Source organism: Micropterus salmoides, unplaced genomic scaffold, assembly GCF_014851395.1.
Source record: "Micropterus salmoides isolate LMB-PRFRI ecotype aquatic unplaced genomic scaffold, ASM1485139v1 Ms_hic_scaffold_11, whole genome shotgun sequence".
In the NCBI taxonomy this organism is placed as follows: Eukaryota; Metazoa; Chordata; class Actinopteri; order Centrarchiformes; family Centrarchidae; genus Micropterus; species Micropterus salmoides.
The window spans coordinates 22,491,654-22,515,663 of record NW_024040152.1 but is presented as its reverse complement, the minus strand read 5'-3'; the positions used below and the strand labels follow the sequence as shown (position 1 = coordinate 22,515,663).

The 24,010-nt window shown below is 38.3% G+C and overlaps 1 protein-coding gene across 2 annotated transcripts in view; it reads right to left on the bottom strand.

Annotated features, from left to right (window-relative positions):
* The window catches only part of cdkal1 (CDK5 regulatory subunit associated protein 1-like 1), a 287,599-nt gene that overhangs the window by 23,342 nt on the left and 240,247 nt on the right, over window positions 1-24,010 (bottom strand). For both annotated transcript variants that reach the window (XM_038711895.1, XM_038711896.1), the window contains one exon: window positions 861-944. In XM_038711895.1, coding sequence (XP_038567823.1) covers window positions 861-944 — 84 coding nt within the window. The remainder of the gene's footprint in view (window positions 1-860; window positions 945-24,010) is intronic.

The window sequence follows — 24,010 nt, the reverse complement described above, 5'->3', positions numbered from 1 at the left end:
TTATTTTAAGATGTTTTAAAGTGAATTTTTCACAGGTTGAGAGAGGGTCTTTGAAGCCGCGCGGATGTGTGTGTACGTGAACAGCTGTGTGTGTTGGATGGAATGCTCATGTCTTTAGGGCTGACCTTAATGTTAGTACAGTAAAAAAAGCAAAAAGTACTGCCGCTATCGGCCGCCAATTGCTCTCATGACCACCGCAGGGTGTGTGTGTGTATTTGTGAGTATGTATGATATTATAGCTAACCTACTTTAGTCAATACAAGCTTAAGCTTCTGACACCTGCTGTGAGTACTCCTGTGACATGCAAAGCAAAGCTTCTGATCTTATTTGCTAAGTGTGAAAATGAGGAAGCGTTGGATTAGCTTCACATACGGAAAAATTTTTATAAAATGCAGATTAATTTATGGCTTTTTCACTGTATGTTTTAATGGTGGATAAAGAGTGCAAGCCAGCTAAACTATTTTAGGATTCATTCAATGTCAACAAACATCCAGCGTGCTGAATTGTGCTTCAGCAGACGCTGATATCTGAAAAGCCAGTGCAACTTACCTTGATTACCAAATGTAGGACAACAAACAATGAAAGTATTAGTTATTACCAGTATCTTTTAAGTTAAATATGTTGAGTAAATATAACTGAAGCACTATCAGTACTACGGTAATTTTCAAAAGTTTCTTTTTGGGGAAATTTAAATATACTGAATAGATTTTTAGTATATGTGAAACTGATGTGGTCAAAATGTGTGGTTGTCTGTGAATGTGCTATCAGTCCACAAAGTAAAATGTGGTGGTGAGATCCACATATGCCCTATGGAGAATGCACCTAGGTCATTTATTTTTGTATTTTACCAATTACCTTACCTGTTCGTAGAACTTGTTGTGAGCCACATAGTATTGTGCATCAAATGACTCCTCTGTCACCAACACATGTTGCCTCTCCCCTACCTACACATAGAGTGAGAGAGAGAGAAAGACAAATTATTAAACTGTATTTGCTCAGTCAACAAATTACAACCACATACAAGCTTATTAACTAATGAAAAATTGGCCTTTCATGCATCTTTTGCGCAAATGTGTTTTTATCTGTAGACGCGGCCATCTGTGCATGTCCTAAGCCATATGCTCACCATAACCCCAAAAAAACAACAAGATAAACATCCCTGGCAATCATTTCGGACCTTCCATCTCTATCTCCGCATCTCTTTCTGGTTGGTTCAGTCGGATTACACTAGTCAAAAGTGGCTTTGGTCTTTTTTACACTTGCCATTGATGTGCTTTTCAGTCAAAAGCGGTATGATTTCACTTAAAAACAACTGATAGAGCGGTATGATATTTGTATTTTGTCATTTGTAAGATTTATATTTTTCTGTAAGATATTTTTGCCGGCAAAAAAGTTTTGATTTATTTTACAGATTGGAACCCCTCAGTGTTTACCATTAATTTACAGGACCATGGCGGCCGCCATAGTTTCAAAATTAACTGAAAATATTTTTACACATAACAACATTTCAGACCTCTAACGTTTTGTTTTGTGGGCGCTGCTCCGCGCTCCTGTCAGCTCGCACGCTCACACACTTTTGCATCAGACTCGAGACAAACACTTTTCTTTTGAGGTAACTACAGTAACGTTAAAGGTCTATTTCTGTCACTCGTTTGTGAGTTGAGCTAGCTGTGCCCAAACTGAAACGGACTAGTGCGAGCTGACAGGCAGGTTAGCGACTTCATCCTGTAATTTTCTCTCTTTACAAAGACAAGTGTTGCAGTATGTAAGTCCTAACTGAAAAGAGGCTATTAAGTCTTCATGTTATGAAATACGAGAACCACATACAACATAATTTATCAAATCGGGTCGGCCTTGATGAATTTAGTGAAAGGATACACATGTGACAACGCCTGGTTTTCAAAATAAGGTGTCTATACAGAAAGATTTATTGCATTATATTCACTAAAAGTATAAAAACATAATACATGTATCCATTAAAAGTAAAAAACAACAACAATAAAATAGGGAAATTACTTATTCTGTTTTCTAATCTTTATTTTTTGTTGACGGAAAAACATTAAATAAATTTGCTGACTTTTGTTTATAGCTATGAAATGGGTTTATGATTAAATAGTTTTCTATAGCACAACACTGTTTACAATAGGGCAAAGTTCTTCATCGATAGCCTCTTAATTTTGTATCAAATTACTGCATTCAACTTTAAAATGTACAAAAGTTTCTTCTGGGGTGGCATGCCCCCCCCCCACCATAGTCTCTTAAAATCCTGTGGGAAACACTGACCCTCTTACACTCACATATTCAAGGGTAAAATTTATTGCGACCCCTTTCTCATATTGTTCTGCTAGAATATTGTTATTTGCTTCAACTGAGCTGTAAGAACCACATTTTTGACACACTAATTCCATATGCTGTTGTTTCAGTCTCAGGCAAGTGATGACGCTCTTGTAAGCTAGACAGAAGTTGCTTAGATGGCTAATTGGCCAATCATTTAGGCCTTTGGCTTAACTGAAAAAGCTCCGCCTTGAAAATTCAATTTCCTGCTCTGGCTTCTTCCCTGTAGTCTGTCGTTCAGAACAGAATAGAACGCGCATTTAATATACTTATGACGTGTCCGCGACAAGGTTACGTGTGGGTTCAGTTCACGAAGCATTCGCACTACTGTCCCATTTTTAACACAGAGGCCATGTTTCTGCTTTAAAGTCAACCACATAGTCTAGGTTCACACTGCTCTGATAAGAATGACCTGCTGATAGCTAGAGTAGAATTACATAATTTGACCGACCTCTTTTATGATATTCCCTTTCAATCTCCTCTTCCATCCTTTTAAACTCAGTTTAAAATTTGTGCAAGGACACTGCTGAGAGTACCGTAATACACAACAGAAACTGGACATTACATTGAACTGTCGCCGTAATCTGAAATGCCATTTTTGTAAAATGTTATTGTGTTTTGTGAAATTTTGTTTTATTTGAGAAATGTTGCTGTTTTGCAAAATTAGTTGTTTTTTTCTTGTTTTGTAAAATGACGTTTACAGAAATGTTGTGTTTTGTAAAATGTTGTTATGTTCTGTGAAACAATGTTGTGTTTTGACCCTCAGGGTCATCGTAAAGCTGTCTCTGTCATACAATATGCTTCTATTCATCAAGATCCCAATTCAATCATGTTTTGCGCTTTCATATTTTTTCATGCTTTCTGTTAGTGCAGTTCACCATTTAATTACAATCTCAAGGTTCCTGAGCCACTTCAGTTTTAGCACTTTGGCTAAGAGGATAGTGACAACTATAAGGACTCCCGTCCTTACAAAAGAGAAAACTGAATGAAAGGAAAAAAACACAAGGCTATACAGGATACAATTCAAATGCTTACAGAAAACAGTCTATTCAGGGCATCAGAAAATCAAATACTACAACAAGGTCTCCCAAAAGAAATTTACTGACAGAAATATAATGACAGAAAGTAATTTGTTTTTAAAGAATGTTGTTGACTCAAAGAAGGAGAAAGAAGAGAACTTTGTTGAAAGTACTGCAGGCATGAATAAAACCTACTCATGACTGACTTAGAGAGAAATCTCTCTCACTTGTCTCTCATGGACGAGTATCTTGACAATCTCTTTTTGACAAATATACTATGCTACGCTCCATGGTTGGATACACGTACATTTATTTTTACATGTACATGGTGTAGATGGACAAAGTCAATACTTTGTTGTTAGTGTGGCTAGTGTTGTAGTCAAGACCGCCCAAACCGAGACCAAGTCAACACCAAGACCAGAGTTTATCGAGACCGAGACAAGACCAAGACTTTTAGGGGCTGAGACCAAGACCAGTTCCCCACATTACATGACATTTACATTGATACATTTACATTGATTGAACCTGGGTCTCTCACACCAAAGGCATGTGTCTCATCCATTGCACCATCACCACCCCGTGACACAAAATGAAATGTGGAACAAGATCATAGGCACTTCTCAAACTGATCTGAAAGAGCCCATTAAAACACCCACAAACAAACCCTAAGAGCTGAAATTAATGTATATCTTTATTCAACTTTTCCATGCTTACCATCGTGGAGACAGTCGTTAACGGTAACAACACATTTTTATTTAGGGTTATTGGTTGTATTTGAAGCAACACGTTTTACATCCTATCAAAGTTAGGATGTTAACAAATAATTTTGACATTGCAAACGGAATTTACTGATATTCCCAAAGTTATGGCCTTGAAATAAAATCCCGAGTCCTCAATGTCCGAGACCGAGACAAAACTGAGTCCAAGACAAGACATCAAAAAGTGGTCTTAAGACCGGTCTCAAGACCAAGACCGTTCAAGTACAACAACACTACCTAATGTTTCTCCTGAAGTGTTCTGATTTATGTACAATTCATCTTCAGTGCATTCTGCACATATTGCCAGTGATCTTGTCATGTAAGGAACTACAGGCAGCAATTCAGGAAACAGTGCTGCAGAGCATAAACCACCTGGGTTTTCAGAATCAGCAATATACAGTTGAAAATGCTGGGAACAGAGTGTCCTGTAGGCTTAATGGGCAGTATTTGCATTTCAGCTCTGTCAGTTATGAGCCCTGCACAGTAAAACAGTGCTGACTGATCATTTCCTTAGAAATGTGGCAGTGCCTTAGAAGTCATGGCACTGACACATTGCTCAGGGTGTTTCCATTTTTGCAGACACTCTTCTTCTGTGCTCTTTTCTTCCCTCCTTTGCATTATCCTTCCTTATACTTTTGCTTCCATCCCTATCTATCTCTGGGCGTTTTCTTTGTTCCTTCCACTATAACTCCCTCTCATCTTTCTTTCTTTTTTTAACTGATTTAACTGCGTGTGTACATGTGTGTTCCAACAGAGACAGCACCTGCACAGGCATGCTGACAGACTTAAAAGGAGACCAAATAAATCACTGTTTCCTGCAAACAGACATTTTCAGAAAATGAGGGTGGAAAAAATATCCTTTGAACATTATTACTGGATGGTGAACATTTGATTTGGGCCTTCTGTTTGCTCCTTTCGACTGAAGACATATTGTACGTATGTCTTTGCTGTGAGCTTAAAATCCATAAGCATGTGTAAAAGACAGAACTTGTCTGTTAATAAGGTTTTATCATTCTGTTAACCATCAACTACTGACTAATGACCATTAGTTGTTATATACATATATACTATAATTTTTAATAACTAATTTTCATCTGGTGACAGATGCAAACAAATTTCTCTATTTATCCAGAGGGAAATCATCATCATCATCAAGAAAGATGGGTATGATGTGAATCTGTATGGATCTGCCTGCCTTAATACCTAATCCATACCAGAACAACCAGCGAGTAGCAATAACCTGGGATTAAGGTACAGTATATGTTAATATTTTGATGAACTGTGAATAAGAGGATGATCATGCATGAACACACCCCAGCATAGACAATGACACATATGAGAATGTAGTACATTGAGTAAATGAGAAGTTGAGTAGCTGTGTGTTATGTATTTGCAGGGCTCCAGACTGGGACCATTTAGTCCCATTTTGTGACTATTTTTGGAGCTGGTGCTACTAAATTTTATTAGCATTAGCAACTTGCAAATATGCTAAATTTGGGTGTTGTTTTTTTTCCTTTTAGGTCAGCATTGTATATAATGTGAAAACCCAAGAGGGAGCAAGAATTGGTTTGATATGTTTGATAAATGCCAAAGGACAACAGTATTTATAAAATGCAGCTCCCGTGAACAAACATTCATATTTACATGAACAAAATGAACCTACGTGGGGCCCAGATCAGACAATATATGGCACACCTCATAGGCGCACTTAAAACAAGATAATGACTACCTAGTCTTGCAGTGGAGGTTTAGTTACAACTCTGGACTAATGAAAGATGGAAAGCAATTGATTGACATTGACAATTGATTAAAATTTTAATTTGAAATTAATTGACTGTGGAATAATTACCAGGCAGCAGAGTCAAAGATCAGCGTTGAATTGTATTATTTTCTACATTTTATATATTTTACAATAGAATTTTCTTACTGCTGTTAATATTAATATTTAATAAATTAAGTTAATTGACTTAAGATTCTATAGAAAATTTTCTATTTAATAAATATTGTTTGTTCATACCACATTCTGTTCTGTAGAAGTCTACTTGTTTTTAGACTGACAGATGGAGAAAGCAATTTTAAAGCAGGGAGGATTCTAGTGGAGCACAGTGTGACTGTGCAGCAATGGCAAATGGTTTGCATGGCTCACGTGTCAGGTAGGAGGGACCCTTTGCAGGATTTTGTTTAGGGCCCCAGGGAGTTGCATGTCAATTTAAGTGGTGCTCCTAAAAAATTCTGTTGGAAGCACCAGTGCTACTAGTGGAAAAAGCTGATTTGCATGCAGTATATGTGATGGTCTTTGCTTGTGTGACTGATGGTCTTTCCTTGCATATCTGCGTATGTGAGAGTGTGCATTTAGATTTATTTTTTTCTTCATCTGTTGAAAAACGCTAGAGAATACCAAACATTGCCTGTGTGTGTGTGTGTCTTTGCACAGTGAGATGTGTATTTACTTCACCATCCAGAGAATAACATCCAGTGATACACAGCAGATCCACTACAAATTTAGGGGATCATGAGTTTAATTGATAATTAATCCACATCATAACAAGGATAATGAGAGAACTGTGGCTTTGAATTGTAATCAACATTTCCATCTGTATCACAAATAAAGGAGCAATTCACTCGAATATCATCTAAAATCTCTGACTGCATCTGTGGCCTTTTTTACCATGTAACTGGATTATGTTTCTAACCAGAGTGAAAAACAGCCAGACTGTTGCATGAGATTAATTATAAGGAGCCAATAGTCAGCGTCAAAGGAACCAAACAACAAATGAAAACTAAAAATAGGCCTATTAGAAAACACCTGTTCTAGTGCAAATGTTACAATTCTGAACTAAAAAGACAGTAAAGGTAGTAAATAATTTACAAAAAAGCCACATTGTTCTTAAACATGAACGTGGTCTTAATGGCAGCCACATTTAAACCCACTCAGTGCCAAAGCACAGCAGATGCCAATGATGTGGACACACACGATTATCATAAACTGTTCTGAAAATACATTGCATTACGTCGGATATTCCACAGTGCAATATAATATATTATGGAGATTTTTAGATTTATTCACTTGACTTCTGAAGTAAGAGTAAATGAACCAAGTCAGTGACGTAACAACCATGGATGTACAGTGTGACATCAATCAAAGCAGCTATGATGGCAAACAGTAGGACACCTCTTATCTACTTCAGTCTCAACTTGATTAAATGTGGCTCTCATTGGTTATTGGTGTTCTCAGATCTTGCTATAAAGATGTAATCACCATGCACTTAAATACTCAGTCATAACCACATAACTTAAAACAACGAGTGGCAAACCCCGGTTCAGCATTTATAAGCAGTACATAAACACTAATGAATAGTTTATGAAGTGTACACAGTCAGTCAGTGTCAATCAGGGTAGTTAAGATTCAGTCCTCACATAACAAGACAAACTGTCCTAACCATGAGTGCAAAAGCTTCATAATATTTTCATTTCATCCTGCACTGAATGTTGTAACAGCGTCCTCTGTTTTGTGACTACATCAAAGTACTTTCTACTGGATGGTGCTGCTTGTTTCAGAAAAACTTTTCCCCCCAACCGGTTTTCAGCTTTTCATCATTAGTGCAATTTACAACAGTGTTTGACAAATACACAGTCGTGTGTGAATCCCACTGTTAAGCAGTGGCTCGCAGGCGTATGCAACTGCATTCTCCTACTCATTGTACATTTATGCACCACGGTCTCCCCCTCTGACACCCTCGGTTTCAATTTTTCATGTATCTCTTGAACTATTGTTCCTATTTACACATTTCCACACACAGTGAGAAGGATGGTGGACTATGATATGCCTTCTTGCTCAAAAACATTGCCAATTTATCACAAACATACAATCACCACCACGGATACTCAAATCAGATCAACAGTTACACACAAACCCCTACACACACGCAGTCTTCTGTAGCCCCTTGTAGAAAGAGATTTTGTTTTGTTGCCTGCTACACAATGGTTGCGGGGAGTGATTTAACAGGGCTAAAGAGAGATGCTCTGATCTTTTGGAGGTTCTCTTTGAATAAGCTGCTTGAAAGAGGAAGAAAATACACCCTGTTGGTTTGGGTATTTTTCTTTTCCCTCAAAGTCAAAACCAAAGTAAAAGAGACTCAAACTTTTTAGTGTTTGCCACAAAGACTGAGGGGATTAGGGGTGGCTTTGGTTAAATGTTGTGGGGACACATACAAAATCAACACAGATCAAAGTTAAACAAATGAACAGTTTGGAACTAGGCATGAACATAAATACTTTAAACAGAGCAATATGCTAACAGCATGAGAAAGAAGACAGAGCAAAGTAGACATATAGGACGATAGGATGAATAGATGAAAGTGAGGTTGAAAGTGACGTTAAAAGAACAAAATAAACTGAAAAAGAAAACAACTATCTCCATAAACTCTTTAAATGCCAGAATTGTCTCAGAGCAGTTGTCAAATCTTTTTCCTATACAAAGCATCTACAAAGTGGTCTAGGCCAGTCATTTCATGTTCATACACATACACAACTAGTCTCGTCTTATTCAAACTCTGCCACAAGCACCAGCTGAAGGTACTTTTGTCAGTCGTTAAACTCCTGACTTCTTATCAGTCTGTTCATGCACTGTACTCACCTGTCTTTTCAAATAGGTTAAAATGTCTTTCTGTCCAATACTTTTATAAGTGTAATGATATCAGGTTTACATTCTGAGGTGTAAGAGGAAATCGGTACAGCCGATAGACTGGCTCACTACCTACCTGGCTGCACTAAAGAAAGGAAAATCATGTTAATCACAACCCCAGAGTTTACAATATGATACGACTGGCTCCAACAATCTATGATATCAAATTAGTAATGATGTTTGAATTATTGGTGGCCACTTGAACATTTGATCAAATGAAAATGACTGATTAAGAACAATTCAGTTTATCTATATCTATATATCTATATCTATATATATATATATATATATATATATATATAAAACAATGTTTTACACATATGGACTTTACTTGGGAAGGCCGCCAAGGTATTTTAACAGCTGCCAAAGTATTTTTGGCGACCCATTTTATGTAGAGAGAGATGTTATCTGGAATAACGTTACAAGAGGTGGAAAATGTGGATATTTTGGCCCAGGTAGAGCAACAGTGAACAGACCAGCACAGATGTCATTCGGTACCAATTTGGTAGGCTGCGCCATTAACAAGCATCCACCAAATGCGCCCGTTTATGCTGCTGTGAAAATGGACAAATCCAAAACACTAGCTCTCTGTGTCTTTTTGCCGACTTTATAAAACATACTGCTGATGGAGAAAGTGAGCAGAGCAGACACAAACAAGGAGAAAGAAACAGAAAGAGGCGGGGCAAGCAGGTGTGTTTGCAGTAAGAAACCAGAGGTATAGGTGTGTGTGTGGGTGCATGTGGGGAAAAGGGAACTGAAGGAAAAAGCAAGGTGAGCAGATTCTGGTAGTGAGTAAACACTAAAATAAGGTGGAGAATGAAGTACAATTAAAATGGTGAAATAGAACACTTTCACACTGTACAAATTCCTTCAACCCAAAAAATATTCTCAGCACTCTCGGGGGCCTTCAATGACATAAAGGTACAATTTACATTATCATTGCCAGTGTAATCAAGCTTTTAATATTTTGGTGAATACAGACTTCAAATATCCCTGGTGTTGCATTGTCATACTTCAACTACTACTTGGGCCAACCTGAAGAATTTATCAGCAGTCGCTCAATATGTTTTGTGACGTTCCAAAAGTTTTGAAGTACTTCTAAATTCTGAAATTTATAATTGACTGATGAATGTGGTGCAATATGTAACTTGGTTGTAATTCAGCCTCATCCTTGTGTATGTGTGTGTGTGAGAGAGAAACAGAGAGAGAGGAGGGGGGGAGAACAGAAAAGAGAGAGACAGAGAGAGAGAAAGAGCAAAAAGCAAAGAGGAAATAAAGATATTGGGCAAGGCAGCCAAAATTATAACTTAATTAGCATAATAAAAGGACACTCATAAAGACAGACCCCTCTCTCTCACACACACACACACAAACAAATAGAACACAAAAACATAGACAAAACACACAGACACAACACACCTACAGACAAAGACCCCAGCACACTAGCACACCGAGCATCTCTTTAGGCTAGTTTAATAACAATTACCCTCATATACCACCCTGAATACACACTGGGCTGAAGCCTCACTAGCTCTGTGTGTTTGTCTATCTTAAGGCAATACACCTGACCTAGTATGCTTTCCTTTACTCTCATTGCCACCCCCGCCCTCCTTCTCCAGTCTTTGCCATAACAGAACGCTGTGCACCGGCATCAAATCTACAACCCCCCCCCCAGGCCCTCTCTAGCCTTCCCAAAGTTCACCAGGCAATGCCTCTGACACGCGCGCACACACACACACACACGTACACGCACACACAATAAATAAGGACATGCTGTTGTTTCCAAGAAAGCAAGAGTAAGAAGTTAAATATGAGAAATGCAAGAAAAGGAATGACTTGCAAACAAGTACATAAATGACCTACAGTATAGGAGAAGCAGGAAGACCAATTTGAACCTGTTCACACCACTTGTGATATAGTAAAACAACTTTTATTGTTTTTATTGACTTACAAGCACTTGGAACTGTTGAAGTTTGTACTAAGACAAGCCTTTCCCAGAATGAAGAATGTTACTCTTCACTCCTCAAATTAAACAAAGCACAAGCAAGGAATGCTGAGGTCACAATAGTACTACGGTCAAACAAGGAATTCTGAAGAAGTTTCACAGAGAATGTAAGAAAGAATGACAAACATGTGAAGGTTAGTATAACACGCACTGCAGCAGCAATGGGCAACCAGAGACAAATCAAGCTTTTTTCAATGTTTGTGCATGTTCAGTTTTCAATGCCATCTCTGTTGACAAAAACCTCAAAGGGAAACACCACCCAAAAAGACAATACAATACATTTTTCTCCCGCATGTTATCTATCAATTTATTAAGTGTTATTTTTCTTTAGGTCAACCTGGTACAGTAAATTTGGCTGCATTTAATTTGTAGCTCTCAGAGCTCTCAACATGTAACATACAATAATGAAGTATCTTCACTATAATCTACAGACAGTGAACAACTTCAGAGAATTCTATTTGGAGATAAAACTACATATACACTGACCAGCCACTTCATTAGGTACACCTGTTCAATTGCTTGTTTGCACAAACAGCTAATCAGCCAATCACATGGCAGTAACTCAATACATTTAGGCATGTAGACATGTTCAAGACAACTAGCTGAAGTTCAAACTGAGCATGGGGAAGAAAGGGGATTTAAGTGATTTCCAACGTGGCATGGTTGTTGGTGCCAGACAGGCTGGTTTCACGCACGACCATCTCTAGGGTTTACAGAGAGTGGTTCGAGAAAGAGAAAATATCCAGTGAGCGGCAGTTGTGTGGACGAAAATGCCTTGTTGATGTCAGAGGTCAGAGGAGAATGGGCAGACTGGTTCGAGATGACAGAAAGGCAATAGTAACTGAAATAACCACTCATTACAACCAAGGTATGCAGAATACCATCTCTGAATGCAGAACACATCGAACCTTGAAGCAGATGTGGTATAGCAACAGAAGACCACACGGGGTGCCACTCCTGTCAGTTAAGAACAGGAAACTGAGGCTACAGTTCACACAGGCTCTCCAAAATTGGACAACAGAAGATTGAAAAACGGTCTGATGAGTCTTGATTCGCCTCATGGATATGCAGCCGACAAATCTGTCATCTATCATGTCAATTTGGCTCAAAGTCTTTGAGGACTGTTTCCAACACCTTGTTGAAAGTATGCACGAAGAATTAAGTTAGTTCTGAAGGCAAAAGGGGGTCAAATGCGGTACTGGCAAGGTGTACATAATAAAGCGGCAAGTGAGTGTATAGAGCAACTTTCTCTAAAAAAGGTCTGTAAGTATTTAGAAAGTAACAGAAGTGCTATTATCAGGGTTATAGTTCCTTCACTGTTAATTCAATATGGATGTTAAGACTGTTTATTTAAAAAGCCGGAAAGGCAGCATATCAAGCTCATACTGATTTTAGATCCAATGTGCTGGAGTACAGAGCCAAAGCAACTATACATGTGACAGTTTTCATTTACGGTTCGGCACAAAGATGGATTGCAGCTAATAGTTAAAACATATCACTGTAACAATACATGAGATCGTTGATACATTAGAGCTGCAACAAGAAGATTACAAAGGAAAAAGGAAGAGAGAGAAAGAGGACATAATTAGAGTGAAACAGCAAACTTGTAGCACAGGATGATGAGTTGTTACATGAAACTGATTTATGTATTTCCATTTTTGCAACATGGACCTAAAGATCATAATGCTACGTGACGATGTGCTCTGCTTCTCCCCGATAATACACATGTGCTACATCTATGCATACAAAACATACTTTAGGTTGGCACAGTTGCACAAAAATAAGTACACACATACAAACACACACACAACTGCCTCATCAATTTCAGCTAACCAACAGAAAAGACAGTCTAGTCTGCCACCAGTGTGTCACATATAGTTTGTCAGAGGAGACAGATAGACGTCTCTCTCTCTCACACACACTCACACACACACACAGGCCTGTGACAGTAGCCTGTAGGCTGTTTAGTGTCTCACATGCTGGGATGAATCACATCAAAGCAGAGACATGGCAGAAAACACAGAATGAAAGCTTCAGAAACATCAGTTACTAAAACACATGATATCAGACATGGAAACACAAAAAACAAAAACACATACCTGGTCATGTATAAAATTATATCTTAAGGAAAATAATAAAATTAAGGAGTTCTACAGTATAAAGTCTGTATGGGGACCGTTGCTGAATAGGGTAGAATTTTTCATTTTCCACACTTCCTTTAATATGTAAAGTTATGTTAGATCAATGACTATAATGAGTAGAAAATATTCAACATTGTTGATACATAGAGCCTGAATATCATCCCACAGAAGCCAGGTCAGCCAAAAAATAAAGAAACAAAAATTTGTTTATGTAGATATCACTTTCATCACTACTCTTTGGCCTAAACCAGTTCTTCTGATACCAGGTTCTATACTGTTGGCTATTGTTGATATCCTATCTCATGTAGCCACAGTGATTGGAAATTGTAAAAACATCCCATACTCTGGTAAGACAGAGTATGCTTGTGCCTGTGTGTGTGTGTGTGAGGTGGGTGCAGGGGACCAAGCCCTTGACATTACAGCATCGCTATGTCTGAAATTGTGTGTGTTGGCAACTGCAACATCAATCAGAGCTCAGCTGTGATTGTCAGGCTGATTGTCCATTATGTCCCTCGGGGCCGGGAAACCTTGCTGTGTGTAATGCATGTGTCTATGTGAGTGTAAGAGAGAAAGAGAGAGAGGAAGAAGTGCGTGTGTAATGCACATATCTATACATCCACATTAATCTATAATTGCAGCTGAAAATAATGCCTCGGCAGTGCAGTATGATTATCACTGCAGGCCACACCTGAAGACACAACAAATCATACATGCATAGGAAGGTCTATCTAGCTTGTCTGATAGCTGTTCAAGGCTAGCCCTCCAGTCGTCCTGTTAGAATGAGAGAAATGTATGTATGTGTTTTGATAAGGGAGTAAAAAAAACATGAGCTACAAGGCCATCCTGGTGGCTCTGTGGGATAAGGCGAGGATCATGAACTCCTAATGCCTGATTGGGTTAAAAGCTGGCTCATGACCTTTGATCCATGTTCTATCTGTCTCCCTGCTTCCTTTTTTCTGACTTGAGCAATTGCACAAATCCATATAAAAAGGGTGATAAAAGTGATTGGAAATTTGGTTTGAAAACAGATAAGAGATTGTTTGTGCTGCAAAGAGGAGAAGAGAGAAAAAACTAAGCAGCAGTCTAGCGTGCAGCCTAAGTGTAATAGGTGGTAGACTTTTAAACAAATGTAAAGAAGGAAGTGGTAAATATACATAAATGTAAATATACACATATCACTTGAAAATACTAGATTTTTAACAAGCCACTTGATCCAAATAACGGAGGTCCTGGACCAAAAATATTAAATTGATATGCTTGAATAACTGATAAGCTATAAATGAAGGCTTGACTGGGAGACTATGACTCCTGAAACTGACATGACAGGATCAGCTAGAGAGAAGATTCATCACTCTGTTGGACTTGTGGAACTCACAGATCAGTTACGGTTGTATAGCGGTGAGGAGGGTTTTCCCTCAAAAACAATCTTTGGTCGAGTATAGACACATAGGGAATACAGAGAGCACAAAAATCCAACAACTAAGTTTTAATTTTGGAATTACCAGGAATTAGCATAAACAACTGGCTAAAAATGAGAACATCTAAAAATGAATGTTTTGTACACTGCTCTTCTGTAATTTAATTAATGCTGAAGTTCAGCAAATCCAACGTCAGTGACAATCAGTCAACTTCTAATTATTATACATGTTTCCATTTCGCATACTGAGTAAAATCCTCGCACTATAAAGGTAAAACAGAACAGTGCTGCAACACTAGCACGGTGAGGTGGACAAAACACAGTTGAGTACAGTAACAACAAGAAAGGTTTAGATTCTGACCAGCTTTAATTTAACCAATACAGATTTATTAAAATATGCCAGGATACCATTCTGTAGTTTAGGGGTGTGCAGTAAAATTTTTACTATAATAAAAAAAATTATTTAATGGCAATAATCTGACTTATTTCATTCCATTAAACACTGCAACAAACATGGCTGAAGGTGAAAGTAACATTGCGACCAGTTGCAAGGTGTAGGAGTTAGTTTTAAAGAGAGATGTTTTGATATTTTGTCCACCCATTTATATTGAGGGTAGCAGGGCTTCAACTAATGATTATTTTCATTGTTGATTAATCTTTCGATTATTTTCTCGATTAATCAATTAGTTGTTTGGTCAATAAAATGTCAGAAAATTGTGAAAAATGTTGATCAGTGGTTCCCAAAGATTAAGATGAAAACCTCAAATGTCTTGTTTTGTCCAAAACCCAAAGATATTCAGTTTATACTCATGGAGGACTAAAGAAACCATAATTAAATTAAAATATTTAAGAAGCTGAAATCAGAGAATGCTTACTTTTTATTCTTAAAAATTACTCAAACTGATGAATCAATTAATAAAATAGTTGCCGATTAATTTAATAGTCGACAACTAATCAGTTAATCGTTGCAGCTTTAGAGGGTAGACTGCATTAGTTTTAGCCAGGTGTACATAATAAACTGGCAACTAAGTGCACGGATGTCTACACAGAATCATGGTTTTCTAAAAAAGGGATTGCATTTCTTTGTTCTTTCTTTGCCTTTTCATCTTCACATCACTATAGCATTCTTCTCAACTGAACAAGACGTAAAATGAGTTCAGTCCATGTCAACCAATGTCAAGGAAGCCCTTAATAACTATCATACACCCTATACTAGGGTTTTGTGTACAATTATATTATTTCTCCTCCCTTTTCTCTCTCTGTGCATGCTGAATAATGACAGGTGGTTGAAGTGTTCTGTGTGTTCGCTCTTACACACTCAACATTTCGATTCACTTCATTGGCTAACAATTCTGTGTCAGTGTGTATTTGTGTATCTGCGTGCATGGCTAAATATGCTTGTGCCCTCTTCCTCTGTCCCACTGATGGTACATTCTGAAGTGGTGCAATGATGGACTGTCAAGTACTCTGCTATTTTTTGTTTTTTTTCCTCCACCGACTCACTCAGGTACCCAAGGACAAGAAAACAACAGATGAACCAAGGGCATATAGAAAGGAAGAAAAATGAGAGGGAATATTTGATTTTGTTTATGCATTTGATTTCTTTTTGCAGTGTCATTATAATGTTTATTTTTTTGTACTTTTGCTATATTCGACAGTAAGCACAGGTGTATAGTGAGGGAGGGGACAGAGATGAAAAAAAAGGTTTTGATCTGAGTCAAGCATAAAAAAACAGCAATAAAATGGCCAAGAACATACTATCATACCTCAGTGGAAGTCCTCAATTAGAATACTAAACATGAGTTTATTGTTTCTTTCTTAAAAAAAAAACAAAACAGAATATAGATCCCTATGGGGAGACGGCAAGCTGGAGGTGACAAAAATCATGTATACTGAAAGGCAAGTCACCCTAAAGCGCTTTGGCCATTCCGGCAAGTTCAGCAAGAAAAGGCAGAAACTGCCACAGATTGTATGGATGTCAGTACCATATACCAAATGGAGATGTAAGGCCACTGAAGAAGCTGCTCCATTCAATTTCATATCTCACCCACATCCCATAATCCCCCTGAGCTAACCTCATAACATCTTGCATATCTTTATCATATTAGACCTTCTTCAATTTCCTCTCTGACAGTTTTTCCCATTTATTCTATTTTACTTTTATCTTGGGTATTCCTTTCCTTTGTTCTGTGTTGTAAATCACTCTGGGTCAACTATGTTGTGTGTAAAGTGCTACATAAATAATTGAGAGTTGAGATATGATTTCAAATATGGAGCTTACAACATGTCTTTTAAGAACAATACCCCTGTCAAAGGTTCTGTTCCACTCTGCCTTAAAAATACACCCATCCTAAAAATAAACTTCAAGCAACATTGCAATTCATCCTAATTATGTAACTACTAGTTACAAGTGTTGAGCCAAATCTTAAATTGTATACTGGATTATACCACTGCAGGTGCACTGCACTTTAGTGAAAGTGTTGCAAGCACTGGCTTAATCTTGTTAAAGTAAATATAGTATTTTTTTCTTAGTAAACTAATCAAAGTATACAGTTGGAAACAGAATATAACTGCACTGTTTAAGCAGTTTCATGTCAAGGTTGTGAGCCATGCATCTTGACTTAAATCATAAATGCAGCAAATGAGTACATGCTTTAAGAAAAAAATGTACATACATTGGGGGGATTACAGAATAAATACAGCATGTTATTAATGTCTTTATGTGAGTGATAATGACTGAGTGGACACTGAGTGGCCACAGGGTCAGAAAGAGTTGACAAACCAACACTGATGTGTGTGTGCTTATTAGCCAATGTATGGACACTGTGCGAGTATAGCATGAGGTGAATGCTGTACTATTTATCTATTAATATGTCAGAGAGGCAAAGAATGTGACATGATGGTGGGAAAACATGTATGCACATAATAACCCATGTGCAGACAAAGTGCAGATTGGAAACTGGCACCCTTGGCAAAGGAAGGTCTTCAGAGGGTGGCAAAAGGAATCAAATAAAATCATATGAAGATTAACCTAGTCTCATGATTATGTAATTTGCTCAAATATCCCCCTCTTTCTAGGTTGAGAGAAGAAAAATGTATTATGGCTTTAGAGGCCGCAGGCTCAATGAGAGCTGACACAAACCCACTCTGATATATGCGCGCTTACTAGCCAATGTTTGGACAAAGTGCAGACTATAGCATGATTTGCAGGGTTTCATATTAATGTATGTATGTTTGTATGTAAGAGACAGAAGGGCTCTGGACAGTTGGAGAGAATAAATAAACACATTATGTTTTCTGTCGGTCTAATCCACATAGACAGCAGGACATGGGGAGGCTAATAGGATCAAAAAAAGCTGACATGCACACACACAGAGCCGCTTGGCTTGGATTCTAACTTAATTAACTTCAGTTTCAAACATGCTCAGACTAGACACTCATGATGTTTTCTGAAATGGCCTTTTCTTTAATATCATCTAGCATTTGGCCTTAGTGTTTCATTTATATAAAGCATATATGGATTGAAAATCTTTGAGAAGGCCTACATTTTCTGAATTTATCTTAAAAAATCTATATACTGCAGATATAATATAATAATAAAAAGTGAGAAATACCAACTGAGGGACAATAATGAATACAAATCAAAAGAAATATTAGTAACAATCTCCTTTACTTGAGCCAAATATCAAGCAAAACTCCGTATTTAACATAATACCTTTTGTCACTCAGGCTTGTGTCTACTGTAATTCATCCATTTTAAAACACTCAATCTTCATCAATCATCAGAGTGATACAGGAACACCAGGTCCTGCGATGGTTAACCAACCAGCACGAAGAAATCAACTGCATTATCTCACTGAATCATTTTTTCATTCTTTCCTTTGAGTCTATCCGTCTTTCCCTACATAGATGAAAACATGAGAGGGGAATTCATTTAAATATCTAAAAATGTCAAAGAAAAAATCTGAAAAGACAAGTCAAAATCTCATCAGTAAAAGTCAGATTGGCTTCAGCAAGATGAGACTTGAATGAGAAAATGGCTCACAAAGGGAGGAAATATTAGCACTTCAATGGTGTTGATTGATTTATTTTAAGGGTAGGGTGGGGGTTGGGGGGGGGGGCAGGTCGATTTGACTCAGAGAGCACATTCACACACATATACACATACAAAATTAACATTAATCAAACGGAATAGGTAGTAATCAGACAGAGCTTTAAGAGGCTAGCCTGTTGGTGCACAGCTGTGCCATTCAAACCAACAGTCATCAGAAGCAGACAGATAAACAAAAAGCACAATCTCGGCATTCATTCAAGACCAGTAAAGCTCACACATAGCTAAAACCCAGGATAGACTCATAAAAGCTTATTAAACCACTTCAACCAACAGCAGTATAAAATAGTGGCTGGTGTATGTCTTCATACGTTATGTGAGAATCAACATCCTACAGTATTTATGACCATGACACATATGAATGTTAAGAATGCAATGAATGAGTGAATTTCCAGCAGAGATATATAATTTAAATAATTTGTGCGGAGAAGATATAGGGGGCATTGTTGGTAGTCCAAGCCAGCTCTGATTGTGGGCTAATGGCACAAATGCAAATGAGGGGCCGATCTAAATGGCTTTAACATAATTTGAATATGCATTATACCGGCCGTGTCGTTGTGTATACACAATTATGAATGTGACTCTGCACGTGTTCATAAATGTGTGTGTGCGCTGACTGACTTTATGTTCATTGCCTCTGCCAATGGATTTACTTCCCTGGAGATGTGTGTGCTTTTTTGAGGGGCTGATTTTGTACAGTAAGCTCTGATCTGCTGTCTAAACAAATAGGGATCCAGGGACCAACATACCAGGTTTATTAGTGTGTTGTTCCAAAACTGCTGCAAATGTATTTGCGTGCAACACAGAGACAAAGTGATTACTTCAGTGTGTCTCTTGTTACTGTGTGTTTGTGCGGCAGCAGATGCCGGGCCCCTGGGTTGCATATGACTGAGTGGCAGGGCTATCAAACGGCCAGTGTTGTGTGTGTGTCCATGTGTGTGACAAGCTACACGGCTGGGACTTGAGTAGGATTTGAATGTTCATCCAAAATTAGACCTTCTATTTTCATCACCTCTGACACACACACACACACACCAGTTTTTCCCCTATATGCATTCAGAAGCGGAGGTGTGCCGCTGCTGAATTGTGACCGCCACTGCTAAAATTTCACACACAATTATTATTATATCAGTGCGCTACTAATTTTCACTCACACATTATGCAAGCACGGTAACACTCATCGCTTGGCTCACTTCCTCTCCTCATTCTTCAAAGGACATCTACATGACAGGTGCTTTTAGCCTATAAGAGCAAGGTAACTCCGAATCAGGAGGTGTGTAGCGAGTGTTTGATTGTCCGAGAGGCATAAAGTGACGGTGAACGTGAGTGGAGGAAACTATTCTGGCAGTAAATATACTGTGTCAGTTATAGTGTGTTAGCTTCTCAAGACCAAGAAAAGTCTGTCTGTTGTTTCCCCACCTGCTGGTAAAGTGAAGCCACTTTGCGCTAAGTTAGCTAACATCTCCCCTCCCCTTCAGACTGCGCAGCTGAGCAGGAAAGCTTCTGGAAAGTAACTGGTAGCTGTATTTTATTACTACCTGCTTGTCCAATGTTGAGAACATCAGGTACAAACTTAGACTAAACTGGTGTAGCCTACAGCTCTGTCCTGTACAGACTGGTTCATTCTAAATTATTTTTCAGGTTTCAGATGAGTCTGAAAAAGTGGTTGTTAGGAAAAGAAAGGACGGAGGTGACTGTGGAGGAGCTGACGTTAGTAAAGCTAATTAGTGATGGAAACTAGTCCTTTTAAGCTTCTGAGAAGTTTCTTTTTGGATTTTAATGTGAAAATAAAATGCACCTCAGAAGGGAGGAGGTTTCTCATGTTGCCTATTTTTTTTATATTAATGTCTACAGATAAATGTCAAAAGCTGTAAAATGACACAAAAGGCAAACATGAAGTCATATCTATAAAGATTCTGAGGTCATATTACCAGGGTTTTCCTGCCGTTAAGGCTTAGGGGGTGATGCCCAAAACATGCTGTGCCATAAACGTAAAATCACTGTGGAGAGCATTTATTACTTCCCCAAATCTAAAGGTTGTAGTTCCTCCCCAGAAGACTGATCTTTGGGTGTTGTTTATTTATTATCTGCTCTAGCTTTTCCATCTATTTGTTCAGATATATGGTTAAAATAATGGCTCAATATGATGTGAATTAAATATTTTTCATTGAAAAATTTTCTTGGGGAAGGACCCCCAGACCCCTGACCATGACTAACACTTCGGGTTTTCTATTCAGCTACTGTACTCATTAACACAAATCCATACACACACGTTTACACAATTGTACAAACAAGCATACAAAAAATAATAAACACACACTAGAAGGACTCTAGGTAAAGGTACTTTATTGTCACATACACATACATGTCGCAAAATTTATTCTCTGCATTTAACCCATCCCTCAAGGGAGCAGTGGGCAGCTACTGTGCAGCGTCTGGGGACCAACTCCAAGGTCTCGTTAACAAAACTGTGCGTAGAAACCTCACTAAAATTGTATGTGCGCCCAAAAGCCAAAAATGGCGTACGCCAAAAAATATTCAGACTTATAAAACCGTACGCACGCACACTTGTAAGCAAGTTCCCCTCATTAATATTAATAGGTACTGACTGCAGGAAGAAAAGGAGGCAAAATCTGACAGGGAAAGTCAAACGGGTGTTTGTTTAATCAGAAAGGCTTTAAGCCTATAATACTCAGAGCTAATATTTCAATTTATTTTACACAATAGTTGGCCTATTCATTTCAAACCATTTCACCCTTCGGCCATGTGAGTTGCCGTTTCTCATTTCTCCTCTTTATGTGCAGACGCATGGTTCACAGTTTACTTATAGGACCGCACATTCTCCCGTCAAGTTTGTTTTTATAGATAACAACCTTTGCTTGGGAAGTGGCGTACGCACATTTCCCTCACTGTTTATAAATGAGACCCCAGATCTTTATCAGTGTCTGTTTAATGGCTCTGACCAAAGAACCTAATATGTTTTTGATAGTGGGGGAAACCGGAGCACCCGCAGGAAAGCCATGCAGACACGCGGAGAACATGCAAACTCCACAAAGAAAGGCAGAGACAACCAGGGTTTGAACCCGGGACATTCTTGCTGTGAGGCCACAGTGCTATCCACTGGACTACTGTGCCGCCCTTCTTATAGACAAATTAGTGCACTTTTGTACAAATAAAAACATACACAAACACACAAAAGTATGGCATTTCTTCATTTACCGATAGTGGTTTGTTACTGAAGGGTAGCAACTATTTAACTACTTCATGATTTTTCAATAAGCCACTACCGTTTTGCACATGGTTTAAAGTAAGGCTGCATACTGTCTGTTGACAATTCACACATCAATCAAGGGTTGGCTGCTTTGTGCTGTTTTGAGCTGCTTTGTGGGGGGTCAAATTGGAGCAGCACAGAATCTGTATTTGAAAATATTATCTGATGTTTGGAACGGTAATAAATATGTGTCAAAAATAAAATGTCATCAGCTGTAATTTTATCCCGTATTATTGCAAAAGTATGTCAAAACTTACAGATACATCAAATTTCATCCAACTGGGGATTAATTCTCGATTCATACAATAATTTCTGTGTTAGCTTATTATAGAAGACATTAAGACCCTAAGTCTTGAACAGCATATGCTTAATATGATCATCATCATTATATGCATTCAGACTTGTAAAGGAACCATGGGATCTCTATAGATTCAACACTATACAGCCACTGACTACATCTGAGCACAGCTGTAGCTGTACCTGCACTACCTAGCCGTGGCGGTGCCATGGCTACAGTCATAATCACAGCAACAGCAACGGCCAAAGCAATGTCATCCCATAGCTTTAGTCATAATCACAGCTACAGTCTGTCTCAATCAGCCTCGGCAGCAGTCGCTGAGAGACCAAGGTTAAGTAGCTCCACTAGTCAGCAGCAATGATACAGACTTGCTCCTGAACCAGCCACAGCTGAGGGTGTCCACTTGTGCTGTGGTGACAACAAGCGGCGACCTACTAAATAATACATACTATATCATAATAAATCTCAGCCTATTTCTCTATGGATCAGAGGGAATGCAAAATGTACTGCAAGGTAAAGCAAAGGAATAAAAAATCTCATTGTGACTTTTTCAGTGCTCCGTACATAGAGACACACAAGGACATGAGGAATACTATAGGAGATATCTCAGTTGGAATAGCTATATGAGAACAGTAGTTCGAAAAAAGGTAATGCATGAAAAGGGCTTGTAATGACATTTCCCTTTAAAATATATATGGAAATCTGTGTGTATGACTGGGTTTCACTGCATATAATGTACTTTAAAATAATATCAATAATATAAATAATAATGAATAACAATACAGTTTTGAGGCTGGTATTGCAACCTCAATTGTCTGAACAAATCCCTTTTGCCTCTACTCACACCTATTGATGGGCACTGGATAAAAACAACGTGCATCCTGGCCTGTGGTGAACTTGAAACAAACAAGCCTTCTGTATGTATCCAATAAAAGCCTATGGCAGTTTTGCCAACTCCATGTACTAACCCGCTAATGGGCACACGGTCATTCTCTGATGTCAACAGACATTTACCCATAAAGAGATCAAAGCAAGTAAAAATGTCTTACTTACATTAGATTAATTGACTAACCTATGCCCTCAACACAGTTATTAATTCGATCAATACTTGCCAGCAAAGGTTATTTAATAATATGGTACATTAGATACATAAACAACTTGTGTCATCAATAAAGGTCAGAGACATTTCAAGCACCACTCTCCAAGTATTATTTACATGCAATAACCTATCATATCACATCAGTTTCAAGCAAGCTAGTGTAGCCCCTGAATGACTTTCCACATTTTCTAAGGCCTGAAAACAAACAATTAAAAACATGTGAAACAAACGCACACAACACACTACGTGCTCTGTAATAGCCACAGCTGTTTGAGGTGTATTGGGTTGAATGTTAGTGTCCTGGACCCAGGGGAAAAATTTTAGTAGTAATGAAATGCATATAAATGTAGCTAACATTGCATTATTACATTATTACAGCATAGTTACTGACCTCAGCTGATGCTATTTTTTATTTCTGATGCTGCTGTTATTAGTTTAACTACGCACTTTACAATGCTCCAGCCAAACCATGTTCACTCCACTTTAATATAATCTGTTCCTCTTTTCCTCATCACTCATATTTTCCTCTGCTCCGCTCACTTTCATCATAACGTACTGTCGCCTGTCATTTAGCTGTCCTCTGAAGAATGAGGTGAGAAGGCTAGCTAAGCGCTACCGTGCTGCACAGTGTGCGGGTGAAAATCATTAACGTTAGTTGCGCCTTGATTTTATTGATCGTGTGAAAGTTTAGTAAAGGCAGTCATTCAATCAACAGCTGCCTGTCTGTGCCGAACAGGGGGACGTCTCCGCTGTGTGCACACCACATCACAGCCTTTTTCGTTCTGTCCACATTACGTTATCAATTAACCTCTAGATAATAGATTATTAACATTTGTGAACTGATTCATAACCGTCCAAGTCTGCATCGTGATG